The sequence below is a fragment of the Phyllostomus hastatus genome, unplaced genomic scaffold (assembly GCF_019186645.2).
Source record: "Phyllostomus hastatus isolate PE091 unplaced genomic scaffold, TTU_PhHast_1.1 phas_scaffold_11, whole genome shotgun sequence".
Lineage (NCBI taxonomy): Eukaryota > Metazoa > Chordata > Mammalia > Chiroptera > Phyllostomidae > Phyllostomus > Phyllostomus hastatus.
The window spans coordinates 8,096,953-8,113,023 of NW_025334005.1; the positions used below are offsets into that span (position 1 = coordinate 8,096,953).

The window sequence follows — 16,071 nt, forward strand, 5'->3', positions numbered from 1 at the left end:
GTCACGGCCCCCAGCAACTGCACATTGATGTTTCTCTCTCTTTCTTCCTCCCTTCCCTCTCTAAAAATAAGTAAATTTTTTTAAAAAATCACATGCATGTCGATTTTATCTTGCACCCTACACATTTCACCTACTAAATTTCATACATATACACACACATATGTGTATATATATTACACACACACACACACACACACACACACACACATACACATTCATCATGTAGGAAAGCAAAGGAAAGTACTCCATTACGTTCTCCCCCGAATACCCATGGCGTGCTGGATTTTATTCCAAGCTGCCACTTTCCTGAAGAGGGACATTCTTAAGCCCCTTGGAGAAGGAATCATCTTGGTTTTACTCTATCTGTAGACCTTAGATCAGCGATTATCAACCGTTTTCATCTCATGGCACACATAAACTAATTACTAAAATCCCGCAGCATACCCCAAAATATATTTTTTGCCAATCTGACAAAAAATAGGTATAATTTTGATTCATTGACACTGATGGCTGTTGTTTTGGCTGCTGTCATTTTTTTATTTGACAATCTAAGGGAAAAGAGGCCAGTGCCCCTGACGAAACAGTCAGGTGCTGCATGGTTTAAAAGTTCTTGTGGCGCACCGGTTGAAGACCGCTGCCTTGGGGCTTTCTAGGAGGAAATTTTCATCCCTTTCATGTTTTGAACGTGCCCACATTCAGAGGGCTCCTTCTTGGGTCTGCTGCTTCAAACGGAGGTGGGAGGAGGCAGGGAGCCCAGCCATTCTTTTCAACGTCTGGCCTAAACCCTGCCGGCCACACACAGGTGTACGTGTGCACAGTAAATCGGTTGAAGTGGTGTCCGCATTGGTTTTTTTCGTTTTCTCTTTACCAATCCCTTTCTCATCACAATGGAAGCTCCCCTCCAACCCCATGCTCAGCTACTTCACGAGGTGAGGGTTCACAAAAGGCATCCTGAACTTTTCAGATAGGTCTCCTCTCACCCCCTCCTGGTGTGACCAGCGGTCACCACAATGAGTCATCCATTGGGCTGTAATCCACAGCAGCCTGAAATAACAGCAATACCAGGGCTATGACTTAACATTTTCCATTTTTATTAAAACTCTCACTTCCGTCAAGCCTATCTTAAAGCTAATTTTATTCCATGCTTGGCCTTCGAGTTTGTGCTAATTTGCAAATCTTTTCCAAATCGCTCTCTTAAATCAATGCAAGAAGAACTGATCAACTCTCACACATTCAACTCCTTGGCAGATTCAGGAAAACAGACTCTTTTTCCCCACAGAAAGAGGGTGTTGGGAGAAAAAGGGATAGAAGGAATCCTCTTTACAAAGTAAGAGTGAGGGGCAAAGTAAATTTATGCATTTATTATAGACACACATATATAATGTAGTTGTGTTTATATAGTTTATATGTATATGAAAATGATTCCCTAGAGAACTTACCCATACACAGGTGTAAGAAACAAAAGAACTACAATTTAAAGATAAAAAATCTCTTCTGGATTGAGGTTGATTAAAAATATATATCCTCCCAGTATATATATGTACCTACAGCACTGGCCTAATGTCAATCCCGTCTTCATTCTGTGTCATGCGTTTTAGATAAGCATGATGCAATGTCTACACAGAGAGCCGTCCATGTTTATGTCTCTATTATTATAACTAAGTGCTCATTTCCCCCTTCCTTTATCTTTTTCTGAGGAGTCTCCCCACACTTCTTTTAAGACATATTACAAGTTTCTTGAAGAACCTGATGCACACAGCTCAGCACAGTGCTGGGCATACACTAACTTATTTCCCAGTCAGTGGTTAGTACTTGTATCCTCTCTGGACCCTCTGCCACTTTAAATGTGCCTCTTATGCATAAACATCCCTTCACACGCAACTAGGCAGCGCTGGCGCCATGCCCCACTGGTCTCTGAAACTTCTGCAGGTGTCTGTGCTGCAACATCTGAATATAAAAACAAAGCATCTGGAGAGGGACCATGGCTTTTAAGATTTAGCAAGTTTGTAATCAGTTATGTATTCTCCATTAAGAAATTTTAGTCATCTTTCTCCATTAAACAAAGAGCCTGAACACTATAAAGAATGCCACATTAATAAACGGAACTTTATTAACTAAAAGTGCTGCTCTTAAACAGATGAAACAATTTAAATAAAAGCTTGAATTAAATAAGCCTGTGTATGCACTCACGGGGGGAACTATGCGCCCACACCAAAATCACAAATGAAATAAAGCCAAACCTTAGGAGCAGCTGGTTTTCTAGGGGTATCATTGCCTTACTCTTTACCCAGGCAACTCATTCCTGTTTCTCTCAGGATTCCTGTTGACTTGGTATTCATCCAGCCACCAGGACACAGCTCACCCCTCCTCCAGAAAGAAGTGCTCTCTGGTCCTCATAGCGCTCCTCCAACTCTGTAACATTTAAAACTGTGCCTGTTATTTCCAGCCTAGTGTGGTCTCATATGCATACAACCTTGTTTCCATACTAGAGAGCTGGGCCTTGCTTCCTCTGTGTTGTCCTAACTTCTACCCAGTCTTCTCTTAATATTGACTTCATGGAGTTTTGGATGTGACCCGCGTGGGAGAGGTCACAAGCTAAGCCACCCATCCCATCTCATGTAACCTGGGGGCTAGCTCCGACTCGTGGCTCATTGAGGAATACAAAAGCCTCAAATAAGTAAACAAAATTGATCTGGGGCCCCCAGTCCAAGGTCTTGAGTCTTAACTAACTGGTGGTATGAAATGATACACCTGAGAACTTCCGGATGCACATTTGTACTAGTTAATAACTGCAAGTGAACTTTTCTGTCAATGCTCTCATTTGTTGGCTGGCGCTTTACATGCCGTTTCTCAAGAACATTAAGCACCGAGCTCTGCCCCTAGTCGTGAAGCATGGAGGCTTTACTGCGTATCGTTTTAGCGCCGGTGGCTTCCTCACTGGGAACAGAGCGGGCCCACTCTCTCCTCATGACTAAGTCCGGAGAATGTGTGTGAGCGAGTTCTGTGACCTTTTCACCTGAGCCGTATTCCATCCACCGTTCGTGAGCGCCTGGGCTACAGGGGCTGTGTCACAGCACGGCTGATTACAACACATACATGGTAACCCCGTATGGGCTCTGCCCAGCCCCAAACTCAGGGACATTAGTGGACACTTTGAAGCACAATGTACCACTGCACACCCACCGCTTCCTGAGTTGAGCAGTTTGGTGGGCCTCATCTTTTCCACAAGCTGACTCTTAAGATCTCCATGGCTCTCTTCCTTGCCAAGCGTCAACAACAAACACTACTTCTGACCCCTAAAACGTTGCCCTGCAGGACATGTGCAGTAGTCCTCCTTTATCCGTGGGGGACACAGTCCAAGACCCCCAGAGGTTGCCTGAAACTGCAGATGGTACATAACCCTGCAAGTAACAATCACTAAGAATAAAACAGTTATGACAACATACTCTAATAAATGTCATACTGCTAGCTGAAAGGGCGAAGTGACCAATGGGTGGGTAGTGGATACAGCACAGCTACTCTGGACAAAGGATACCTGTCCTGGGTGGGATGGAGCAGGACTGCCTGAGATTTCATTCCAGTACTCAGGATAGTAAGCAATTTAAAACTTACCAATTGCTTATTTCTAGCACTTTTCCTTTACTATTTTTGTGCCATGGTTGACCACGGGCAACTGAAAACGGTGGAACGTGAAACCGCGGATAAGCGAGACCACTGTCAGGTTTTCTTCCTCCTCGGCGCCAGGGACAGACTGCAGGGTCCATTCCCCAGCCCCCTGCGGCAAGGAGCTGCGGTGGGGGATTCTCGGGCAGGCCTCCGGAGTAGAGGGCACCTAGGCTGTAAAACAAGAACGGCCTGGGTTCACACCCAGTGTGCCATTTGCTAGGTGGGTAATCTTGAACAAGTTATGTTTCTGTGAGCCTGTCATGTCATCTGCCAAATGGAAATAGCGCCACCTTCCGTGAACAGGGTTGTGAAAATTGTAACAGACACAAAGGCCCTGGCGTACTGCTCCAACATGGTAGATAATCAACGTTAGTTACTGTTTTTAATTACCCAAGAGTTTAAACTGAATAGAGTCCATGGTTTTTAATTCCCTGTTATAGTCCTCTCAGAAGAAACTTCCGGGACTAGAGTTAAAAACATACTTATCCCGTGAGGCTGTTAAGTGTCTGCAGAGGTTACTTAGAGGGTAGAAAACGTACAAGCACTGAGGCAGAACAGTGTTGCCCCTGCCCCCACCCCCTTACGGCCCCAACAACCCCCGTCCCCGCCTCACCAACTAACCCTGTATGCCCATTCGTCCTCCTCTCCAACCCTACTTGATGACAATGCCTGTGGTTTTAAAGACTGTCAAAACCTTAAGAATGGAAAAGTGAGAGCTCAGAGAACCACATAGATTCCACTGAAAGAGATGGGTAACTGCTACAGTTTCTTGTCCTTAGCAATATAGTGGCTTCCGTGTGCTGAGATCCCGGTCTGACGAAAAGAAATGACGCGAAGGTCATGGATGGACCTCACTGTTCACTTTGAAAGCTCCTGCAGCACCTTCAGGCCCCACAGCTTCTTTTCAAATAGACCACCATCTCCAGCAATAACGGGCACCCCGTCAGCCTCACTGGCGGGGATCTTGTGCTCCAGGAGTGCCATTAATTCCTCCAGCTGGTAAGCAAAGGCAGCAACTTGGAGTAGAAGCGTATGTATTGCTTGATGGAAGTCACCTTCAGCTGGAGTAAAATGCACCCGTTGGTCTTCTAAAAGCCTGGTCAACATGGCGTGGAAGGTACGATAAGCTTGGAGGTTCTCCTGGAGTCGCTCGGCCTCAGTCAGCTCACTCCACTGATCAGTGCTTGCCACTGGCACACCGCTCACGGAATCCAGGCTTATGTTCTCGTTCAGGCCCTGATGCTTCACCTGGCCGAGAACACAGAAAAACATCACACCTTCTGCCATCACCCCAACATTCTAAATAACACCTAAATCTCACTTAAAAATCTTATTCACCTCTCTGGTTATGGATCCAAGTTATAAATAAAATGAAGTCTAGAGCAGAAACTTTTTTTTAAAAAAAGATTTTGATTATTTATTTTTGGAGAGACAGGAAGGAGAAACATCAATGTGTGGTTGCCTCTCACATGCCCCCTACTGGGGACCTAGCCCACAACCCTGCATGTGCCTGACTGGGAATCGAGCTGGTGACTCTTTGGTTTGTAAGCCAGCACTCAATTCACTGAGCCACACCAGCCAGGGCTAGAGCAGAAATTCTTGATTTGGGGTCTATGATTGGACTTTAGGAAGACCCTACTGTCCCTGTACACAAGGCTTTGACTACTGTTCATGTTTCTTGGGACCATCTGCAGCTTTCATTAAGTTCTAAAGGTTCAAAACTACTGGTCTGGGATAACTTCTTCCCACTTCAAACTCCCTCCTAAAGTATTTTAATCATACTGAAGTTTTAAGTATTTTTTGAAACATACTTGAAGATCCTGGCCATACCTAGAAGCCCTAGAAGGTAGCCATTGTATAATTTTTCTAATCATCCTTGCCTCCATTGCCCATTCTCAGTAGTGAGGACAATCCTTTAGAGGGGTCCCCAACCCCGCAACAGATCCCTGGCCTGTTAGGAACCAGGGGGCACAGCAGGAGGTGAGTGGAAGCCAGGAGCGTAGCTTCACCCCGCTCCCCATCACTCACATTACTGCCTGAGCTCCATACCCTTCCACCACAACCCCCTCCACCCCTGTAAGCGGGAAAATTGTCTTCCATGAAACTGGTCCCCGGTGCTAAAAAGGTTAGGGAGTGCTACTTTAGAGAATTCAGTGGAAAATACTTTTAAAAAACTGGCACTTCAGAGTCTGATTTCTGACTGGTGGGGCTGTGCAAACATACTCTCCACCGGGTCTGGAGTGTTTCCATAGCAGATATTATATAGACACTCATGAGAATCTTCCACTATGAGAAAACCAATCTGGACCCAAAGGTTAACTTTCCCTAGTCCTCAGTGAATCTTCTAGGGAATCCTTTTGATAGAGGTGACCTTTCCATTTAGACCCAGAAATACTTTTGATGTATTTAATTAAAAATTGGGTGGCTAATCCCATACAGGAGAAATTGGTTTATAACTACACTGCTCCTTCGCAATCCTATAAACCTTACTCTGCCTTTCATTTACATAGTTAAAAAATTCAGAACAATGTATATAAAGAACCCAAACTTAGAGGGCTCGTGGTTAATCTATTCGGGTAGAATTCAGATTGTAGGCTATCAAATTAGAAACAGCCTCCAAGACAAACAGCCAACCCTACCTAGCACCCCATGTGTATTTTCTTACTCAAGAAACATGTCTCCTAAAAAACTTCGAGAAAAAAAGCTCATGAGTTTCCTGAAGGGAAGGGGTCATGTCAAGTAACATGTGCCCAATATACAACTGACTGTATGATTAGGGCTTTCATAGTTAATAATGGGCTGGAGTATGATGGTGAGGGGTTGGATCAGAAGAGATGAAGAGAAAACAGACATCAGCAAAATAGGCAACTTACATAAGATTCCGTAAGGGCGGTCAGGTCTGAACGAATCTTCCTTGCTAGCCAGATAGAATGGCTACAGAGGTCCCGGCGGTGAGGGGTCAGCGGTGAATGCTCTGCAAAAGCCATCCCCTAACTCAACTGTCCCAAGAAACAAGTGAGCGGAGTTTGTTTCTGTCTACACTGGTCCTAATAAGAAATGTGACTCTCAGAAAAAATCCACTGGGAATTCTCTACTAATGGAATGGTGTACCCCACCCCCACACCCCGCCTGACTCAGAGGTTGCAGCAAATTCCTGGCTGTGGACTTTTGTGCCCATGGAATCAAAGGCCCCTTTTACTCAGTTTTTTTCCCCTGCAGCGTCTGCCTCCATCTCTCTTCTCCACCGAGTGCCTGATGTACTTGTTTTTAAGTCAGTGTTTTGCTTCTGCACTTAGCAACAAGGTCACTATCACACCAATCCTCATGACACCCCTGCCTATGTAATGTACTTTATATACACATATAATCACTCTATCTAATCGCCCTCCCCTGTGCTCCCCATGTCCTTTCCTCTTGCGGCCCTGCAAAGTAGTCAGTATTACATTTCTATTATTGATACACCTGCCCTTTATTAAGCACCTAACCTGAGCCAGACACTGCTCAAGGCTTTAAAGCCTTTACTTGATCTTCAGAAAAACTGTGAGGTATTATTTCTCATGTCTTACATAAAAAATTAAATGTGTACAAAACCCAATAACAAGGCTCAAAATTTAATTCTACAGCTGTTTCTCCCACTGACTTCCCAATTTTATTGTCTAAATCACATTTTGTTCAAGAAACAAAGTTTATGTGAAAAACCTCCTTTAAAAATATAGCTTCCTTTTACTCCCATCCTTTTGCTATGTATTTAATTTACATTTCATTAAAAATCAGCTAAGGAAGCATCTCTAATTTCAATCATCATGCCTTCCTTGCACCTAGAGGATGAGGAAGGTACTGTTTAGGCCTTTCTTTTCCAAAGGACAGGAAACACCCAGCCCTGACTTGGTAACATTTCTGAGGCAGTCTTCCTCAAGTGACAATATGCTCTTCAGCAAATTAAGAGGATGAGTTGGGCTTTGAAATGAGGGCAGAAGAGTTTAAAACCACTTGGAGAGTTGCTACTCCAGCATATTTTCACTTATTCCATAGGTTAAAGGATGGTGCTAATTGGGAAGGAGTTGCAAGTTTCAAGTTCAAATGAATCAATTAACTTTACTATTTCATATCAGACACTGCCTCTAAATTGAAATACATGTCTTCTCAAGGGCAAATTTCCACAGGTAAACAATGAAGGAGGAATGTAAGGGAGAAAGAAGTGAGGCCTGGGTGGATGCCACAGTAGGCCTTTCAAGAAGGTAGAAGGATTCTATTTTTTTTCTTTTAAGTTAGTACTTTGCCAACTGATCCCAGGATCATACAGCATCTCAGCACTGGAAGTCAAGAACTGAACAGTCCAAAGTTACTACCTGATTCTGAACAAGAACGAACACCAGTACCTGCCACACAAAACCTGCGCTGAGGGCACTTGGTTTTCTTATTTAGCAGCAGCATCAATTCATTGTTTAACCTTAGGACAACCATAACTCAGTACAACCAAGGAAGGCCAGTTGCTTCCATGAAGACAACTTTTATTTTTCTTCTTTACATATTCATTTTGGATATGCCTTACCTAGATTAAGAGAAAACAAGAATTTGAAAAGCAGAGTATCCCTTTTATTATAATTTCTTTTTACATAACTTTTTTCAACCTAGATTCAGGTAACTACCTGTCTCTCCCATCAAAGGAGAAGGGTCCTGCACATTACAATAGGCAAAAAGGCTTTTAGGAAATAAAATATTTTAAATTGATCCATTACAATTTTTTAATTTTTTTGAGTACATTGGAAAGTGGGAAAAAGACAGGAGAGAAAAATGGTATTTCAAACAACCAGACTGTAATAACCTCAGGTTTAATACATTCTTTATATTTTTTTCTCCAAATAGGTACAAAGGAGGTTCAAGTGCTCTATGTGGATGCTTTTCCATACCGTAATATATATATATTTTTTACTCCCAGTCATCCTGGCCAGTGTTTATCTAAATTCTCTGAAGCATATTACGTCTCAATTACGTAAAATAACCCTGGTCAATCAAACAAGGGGGAAGCACAGAAATAATGCTTGTATCTCTACCTTTTCAGAATCTAGAATTGCCAATTCACAATGGAGAACATGTAGTAGGAAAAAGTGGTAACAGAATTTGATTAAGAGTAGGAAATGCAGTGTTAAGATTAAGAGCTCCTTGGAAGGACAATGAAATAACAGCATGAGGAGCAGGAAGGAAAAAGGGAAGAAGGCCCAGAATAAGTCATTTTACTTACACCAGCTCTTTCATACGCTAGCATCCCTTTCTCAAAAGGAAAAACAAAAAGTTCATAGAAAATATTTAAAATTTATCACAAACTGCAATAATTTATTGGAGTAAATTGTAGGTAAAAGGTAGCTATTAAGGGGACAAAAGGGGGGAGAAATAACAATTTTATTTATTAGAACTAACTAGTTGTCTTTGGCGGGGAAAGGAGTGTGACAGGGAAGAACATATTTCCCTCTATCTTATAGTTTTTTATGCAGTTTGCTTTTGAGTACGTGGCTAAAATATCTCATAACTAACTTCCAAAACTGTAATTTATGGACACAAAGGATAAAATAAGTGTGCCAAACACAAAGGTAAATTTCGGGAACAGATGCTAGCTAGTGAAACAGTACAGAAGGGACTTACATGGGGCGGGAAACCAACTTTGTTGTAGACCCGTCCAATCAGTCATGGAGTATTTTCAGATCTAATCAACATACCAAAGTCAACTCCAAATCCTTACTGTGGGCAGGAGAGCATATTCTACATCCCTTCTATCTTTATTCCATTTTCTACCCCTACATTGGAGGGACGGCAAATCTGCAACACTCTGAAAAGAAACAATAGGGCATTGAAGACCGTTCACTGTAGGTGTTGCAATCCCGATTCCTGGCATCCCAACCACTGACACTAGTGGGTGTAAAGTACGCCTCTTTCAGAGATGACATTTTGTTACCCCTCTTCTTGGGGAAAAAAACAAAACCAGAGAAAATTAACACACTTTGTAGTTTTAGTGTTTGTGAAAAACAAGCTGTTCCTTATTTTGTTCTCAGCAGAACATCATTCTTTCCAACAGCCGTCGTGCATTTCTGACAAACAATGCATAGGGCAAGCCACGAATTCCAGCTTCTGAGGTACGCAGGGCAGAAACTCCCTAAAAATGAGCCGAAATAGGCTTTTTGTCTTCTGGGAGTTATGAACTTATACCAGTCTCTTTCATGGACAGTAAGAAGCGATCCATCCCATGAAAATCCCTATCGCAAGGGAAGAGGTAAATCCCAAGATTTCAGGTGGAAGCCAAAGCAATTATTTTATTATTAATGTTGTCTATTGAAGGCTTTCCTCTTCCCAGGTGTTACTGAAAGGGAAACATAACAGAGCAGTTTTCTTTGAATTAAAACTGTACGACTCCTAGACTATTCCTTCACTAATGGCAGTGTCCTTCACTAATCGGGAGCTGGAATGAACCAATGATTAAGCAAAGCAAAAACAAAAACACAGCAAGGGGCCAGAGTTGGGCCAACAGGGAGGCGTGTGTAAAGAAATGATGGGAACAAAATAAAAACAAAAACAAATTTGCAAGAGAAAATCTTTTATCTGTAATTCAGACCCTGAACCATCTTCATCCCCTCAAAATTCTTAAATCTCAATGCTTTAAAAATTCACAGAGCACTAATTACCATAAATCTAACATTCTTCCCTAAAAAGCCTTCCAAAAAAGCACTAAGCTACTGTAGTGATTTTATTAGTGCTGAGGACCAGCTTAAAGGCCACTGGAGAGCTATGATTTTAGAGGCTGGCTGTGCTTCTTCAACCCTATATCTATCTTACCTTCAAAAGTACCTCTTATGGAAAAGGACCCCATGTCAGAATAATCTAATCTCTCCCAGCCCCACAAAATATAGCAACAAAGACAAAAAAAAAAAAAAAAAAAAAATCAGACTTTCCGTTAATAAATAAGGAATCTCAGGTTCCACAACACAAAAACACACATGTTCAAAGTGCAAATTTCTGCCATTAGACTGGGACTTTTTTGTCTTACTGATACACAGCCCTGTGCTATGGTCAGAGACCATGTAGAGGGCAGCCCCCTCCCTGCTGGGAGCCTGCTTCCAAGCAAGTGAGCACCACTGAGAACCATATGGAGGTGTTGGGAGGAGGACTGAGGTGCTGGGGTCGAAGTGGTCCCCATGTATCCTTCCTTTCAAAAACCCAGTGAGGAACGGAGGAAAGGGGGGTGAGAGGTGTGTGCTGTTTTAACAGCTCACCCTGCTAAGGGGCTCTAAAGTGCCAAGTCAAGCTGCCAGCCTCCAGAGATTAGAAGTAGATGATACTTTGAGGATAAGTGTGCTGCAATGGGTAGAAGCCAGACCATAGGGCAGCAGTAAAGGAGGAGAAGGGACTTATAGGACAGTATATACTACTCAGAGTTAAAAGCTGATCCAAAGCATGTAAGAATTATAGGTTGGAAAAGGGGATCTGCTAATGAGCAGGAAGTCTGCCTGGCTGGAACTGAGCATGAGGATCACCCTCACTTTAAGAGCTTATTTTTTGTCTACTTTTCTGATAAAGGCAACATCAATTTTATAAAGGGGTCAGGAGAGGGGGGAGGGAGGGAGGGTGTGTGTGTGTATGTGTGTGTGTGCTGTGATCCACATTGGAAAGAGCAGGCCCTTCAGTTATTTCACTAGATCTTAAATGCTTTAAATTTTTTTTTTTGTCCTTTTTATCTTTTAAGTACAAAGTCTGAGCTGTCCCAGTGCCTAAAGTCTTCCCTTCTACTAAGGTCCAGTAGAGTCTGAATCTTCAATCAGAACCTCTGTGGTAGCACCGAGTATATCTGAGTTCATGACCAGCCCTTCAGTGCCCCCACTGCTGCTGTTTCCCACAAAGATCTTCCCATCAGCCATCAGGCTCACCCGTTCTGTCCCACTACAGTATGACTTTGACATCCCTTCGGCCTCTAGCAGGAGGCACTCTCCAGAGGTGGAGTTTCCCAAGGGCTCAGGAAGAAGAGGAAGACCCTGACCATCTGCAGGTTGTGTCAGGGACTCTGGGTTAGTGCCCAGGATATCTGTGCTGGTGATGAGGGCGCCTGCGTTGGCAGCCAGAGCTTCGGCAATCAGCACCTCAGGGTGGCTTTTTGCTTTGTGTGCCACTACGCTGTCCTTCTTCTCAAATTTTTTGCCACAGATATTGCAAGAGAACTGGTAGAAGGAGTCTGCGTCATGCTTCTTCATGTGCCAATTAAGGGATGCTTTTTGCCGACAAGTGAATCCACAGATCTCGCATCTAAGGAGAGTAGAAGAGGAAATGGCTGATCAGATAGAGAAAGAATTCTCATTCAGAGTCAGGGTGAGAACTTAAGAGGTCACAAACAGACAATGGTCAGTAGCATATACTTGTGAAAGACTAGGAAAAGTTACCAGATGAACACTAATCTGATTTTTTTCTTCTGTTTGTTTAGAAGACAGAAGAAACAAGAAAAAGTCCACTAATTGGCTCCCTTAAACAATACCCACTCTAATTTGGTAAAAGTAAAGAATAGTGGCAGCTGAGATTTTTGTAAAGGGATTAACTCTCAAGAGGGATAGATGGTCCTTTGCACCTAGATGTTCACCAATAAATAAATACTCACTGTAACGGCTTCTCGCCTGTATGAATCATCCGGTGCACTGCCAGATTGTGAGAACTCTTGAAGGCCCGAGCACAGTATTCACAAATATAATCCCTTTGATCTAAGAAAAAAAATAATATGGTTAGTGTTCCACTCAGAATCCCTCTCAGTATTTTTTTCCCTACTTTACAATAAACAGATTAGGTAGGTCTATTCAGAGTAAAAGCAATACTGTTTTCAATGTATAAACACTGGATAAACAAAAAAATCAAGAATATACAGGATTTTTTTTTCATTTTTGCTACTAACATTCAGTAGCATAAAGATCTATTTTTTAAAAAACTGGATAGAAATAGACAAGAACTAAAATCCTAATCTTATCAGTAATCCAGATTTTGCATAAATTGCTTGGCAAGCAAACTACATTTCCCATGGATTTTATTCTTTAAAAATGTGACCCAAGATAAACAATTCACACCTCTCTCAAAACATTCAAGTTGCTGCTATCAAATACACTGCACAGTACCTGTAATTTACCTTGTTCTCCCCTACCCTGCATCTTCTATACCATTCAACTACCTCCCCTCTTTCATTTCACAACCCCCAAATTTCACAGGAATTTTGAAGAATTTGGTAACATAGTGTGGAATCTATGTGGCAAAGGAGCACTGTACTTAATTATTCCTTATCACTTGGTTCACAAGAGTGGACAAAAAGATGCTTAATATCATTTGTTGAATGAAGGAACACTACATTTTCTATGCCTTTCCCTTAAAATTATTACAAACACAGTGAAAGTTAAAAGGCAAATAAATTAATTCCATACTCAAACCCAAACACTTTTAAAACTAAGTATGGGAGAACAGCCAAGTTTTTCTCAAGCTTAAATGTACTTAGAACTATCACCTGGGCATCCTGTTAAACGCAGATGCTGATTCAGCAGGTTTGAAGCAGGGCATGAGATTCTGTATCTCCAACAAGAGCTCAAGTGATGCCACTAATACTTACCAGGCTATTTTCTATACAATGAGTAGTAATATAAAAAAACACAGTTCTAACCCAGAGACAACTCAGTATCTCCCAGGTCTCCACTTGTCCAGCTCCACTGTAGTATCACAAACAAGAACGGAGTATCCATTTGTATAAATTAATTATATTTTCAAAGAGAGCCTGTATATACTAATTTGGAAAAGGAAAACCCTACACTGACATCACAGAATTGTATTAACCAAATATAAGTATTTGAAATATACTGAATTTCTAAAACAGTTAGTCACAGCAGGCTTGTAATATTTAGCTTAAACAGTCTAAACTGGTTATCAGAAAGTAGTTTTCTTTTGGACAAGACAGTCTCACAGGATGAAGAGTGGGGAAATGGCAGCACCTAGCAAGAAACAGAGTACAGATAACATTCTTCTGAAGAAACATAGCACAATGCAAAGACTGTAGACTTTGGAATGAAAGAGACCTAAATTCAAATCCTGATGTTTCTCGAAAATCTACCATTATGGCAGGCCCTATGTGATAAGACATTATGTATTATTTCATCCTTGTAATACTGGTGTCATTAATATTCTTATTTTACAGATGAGGAAAGTAAGAAGGGAAAAAGTTAAGAAACTTGCTTAAGTTGCACATATGGTAAATGATGCAAAGGGTACATGTATCAATCAGTATGACCCTGGGCAGGAGACGTGGCATTTCTGTCACTGCAATTCCTAGTCTTAGGGCTACAACTATTGAGAAGGTAGCACGGAACAATCAAGTGTCTGGCACATACTAGATTAGCTCTAATATCCAGCCCAAATTGTTCCTATTAGCTACACTGCCCTGAAATTGTCAATGGCTAAAAATGAACAGAATTTGAATTCATTCTGTAATTTGAATTACTAAGACATCTGGTTTCTCTTTTTGCGTCAATTTCTCCTGCAGGAGCTTACATGTGAGTTTAATAGCTAGCGCTTACGACTTCGACAGCAGCAGATGTCCCAGGAGCCATTTAGTGGTTACCATAAACTACAAGCTAACCTCTTCACCATTTAGGCTTCTTCTTCCTACTTCTCACTCCTAATCTATAACCTTCTGTTTCTAGTTCTGAAGCAGAACTAGAAAATCTTGGTTTTGCCAAAAATTAGCTGTGTGAACATAAGTAAGTTACTTAATGTTGCTAAACTTCTGGTTTCTTGGCTGCAAAATAAAACCAACACAGCAAACTTAGTTATGCTGAATGGATGGATATGCAACAATATACAAAATGTCTGTCGGAAAAAAGTCCAGCCATTGTTAATACAACGAGAATAGTTTGCTCAACATAGATGCAACCTGGCAGCCAAGGAGAGTGGACTGGAATGTACATGGGTGAAGAACAATGACTTCATTGTACTAGTCAGTGGGGACAGTAGATGCCACGAAGTGAGCATGTGTAGTGTGTGGCCGTTGCATTCAAAATGACTGACCAAGTAGAGCAACAAATCTACATCACATTTTGTATGAAGCTTGAATATTCCTCCATGAAAACTATTCAGACGCAGAAGGCCACAGCTATGGGCAACTGGTGATTGGCAGCTTTATTACAATAATATGCCCACTCATGTATCACATCTCGTGCAGGATTTTTGTAAAACATCAAATCACCCAGGTGACTCAGCCCCCCTACAGCCCTGATTTGGTGCCCTGTGACTTCTGGCTTTTCCCAAACTAAAATCACCTTTCAAAGGGAAGAAGAAATTTCAGACTGCTGGCAACGGGGAGAACTGTGTGAAGTCCCAAGTTGCCTACTTTGAAGGGGACTGAAGTGTCATTGTCCTACATACAATGTTTCTTGTGTTTTTTATCTTTTTCTTCTTTTTTTTTTAAACATGTATTTCTAAATTTTTTTTTAAATTGTATTTATTTATTTTTAGAGAGGGAAGGGAGGGAGATAGAGAGAGAGAGAGAGAGAGAAACATCAATGTGCGGTTGCTGGGGGTTATGGCCTGCAACCCAGGCATGTACCCTGGCTGGGAATCAAACCTGGGACACTTTGGTTCGCAGCCCACGCTCAATCCACTGAGCTAAGCCAGCCAGGGTTTTTTATCTTTTTCAATAAATGCCTGTACTTTTCATATTATATGGCTGGACACCTTCTGGGACAAACCTCATATGTAAAGTGTTTGGTCCACAGTTGACACACAATATTCGCTCAACAAAAGATCATCATCCAGGTCATAAAAGTTCTCACAGATATAAAGGAAAAAGAATCAAAAGCCCTGGTTTGTTCATCCCTTGTAAAATTTATGTCATACATTTTACTTTTCTGTGTTTCACACTTGACTGTAGACTCTGAAGATTTATGTTAGAAAAAAATGTATCATTACCAACCTACACCTAAAAGTATAATGCATTTATCTATTTGATAAAATATTTTATTTTGAAAGTACCGGTATGATGTTTGGCATGTCGCAGAAGTTGCTTCTGGAGCCTGAAGAGTCGCCCGCAAGAGGGATGGGGACATACGTATTTCTTCTTCAGCAAATGCTGATATTTAATGTGGTGCTGAAACAGTTGAAGAAAGCAAAGAGGGTTAAAATTTAAGGCCTCCTAGATATGTTCCTCTGCTAAGTCAAAAGCACTGAGGGAAAATCAAATACTTTGTATATGGATAGAGAGGCAATATAATCCACTAGTTAAGTAAGAACACAAGCTATGGAAATAACCTTGGATTCCAATCTGGGCCTGTCATTTACAAGCAGTGTGATCTCAGGAGATATGAATTGAAATACTGTAAGCTCCAGTTCTCATTTGTAAAATGGAGA

The 16,071-nt window shown here is 41.7% G+C and overlaps 2 protein-coding genes and 1 non-coding gene across 4 annotated transcripts in view; all 3 read right to left on the bottom strand.

Annotated features, from left to right (window-relative positions):
- Positions 1-218: 218 nt before the first annotated feature.
- On the bottom strand, positions 219-354 carry LOC123829629. The gene has a single exon (XR_006787632.1). It is a non-coding gene; the product is annotated as a small nucleolar RNA SNORA67 (small nucleolar RNA).
- Positions 355-4,282: 3,928 nt separating this feature from the next.
- On the bottom strand, positions 4,283-7,381 carry CNTF (ciliary neurotrophic factor). The gene is made up of 2 exons (XM_045855291.1): positions 6,540-7,381; positions 4,283-4,914 (listed from the first exon to the last, which is right to left on the bottom strand). The coding sequence occupies exons 1-2, from the start codon at positions 6,651-6,653 to the stop codon at positions 4,525-4,527; spliced, it is 504 nt and encodes a 167-aa protein (XP_045711247.1). The 5' UTR covers positions 6,654-7,381; the 3' UTR covers positions 4,283-4,524.
- A 775-nt stretch (positions 7,382-8,156) lies between these two features.
- Positions 8,157-16,071, bottom strand: part of ZFP91 (ZFP91 zinc finger protein, atypical E3 ubiquitin ligase) — a 42,140-nt gene continuing 34,225 nt past the window's right edge. For both annotated transcript variants that reach the window (XM_045854951.1, XM_045854950.1), the window contains exons 9-11: positions 15,697-15,811; positions 12,299-12,398; positions 8,157-11,952 (exon numbers count right to left, since the gene is read on the bottom strand). In XM_045854951.1, coding sequence (XP_045710907.1) covers positions 11,442-11,952; positions 12,299-12,398; positions 15,697-15,811 — 726 coding nt within the window. In that variant the 3' untranslated portion in view covers positions 8,157-11,441. The remainder of the gene's footprint in view (positions 11,953-12,298; positions 12,399-15,696; positions 15,812-16,071) is intronic.

Excerpts from the sequence above, each read along its gene's own strand:
- CNTF (XM_045855291.1), bottom strand. The coding sequence starts at position 6,653 with ATGGCTTTTGCAGAGCATTCACCGCTGACCCCTCACCGCCGGGACCTC. Across the intron at positions 4,915-6,539 it reads CCGCCCTTACGGAATCTTAT|GTGAAGCATCAGGGCCTGAA; the intron begins GTAAGTTGCCTA and ends GTTCTCGGCCAG.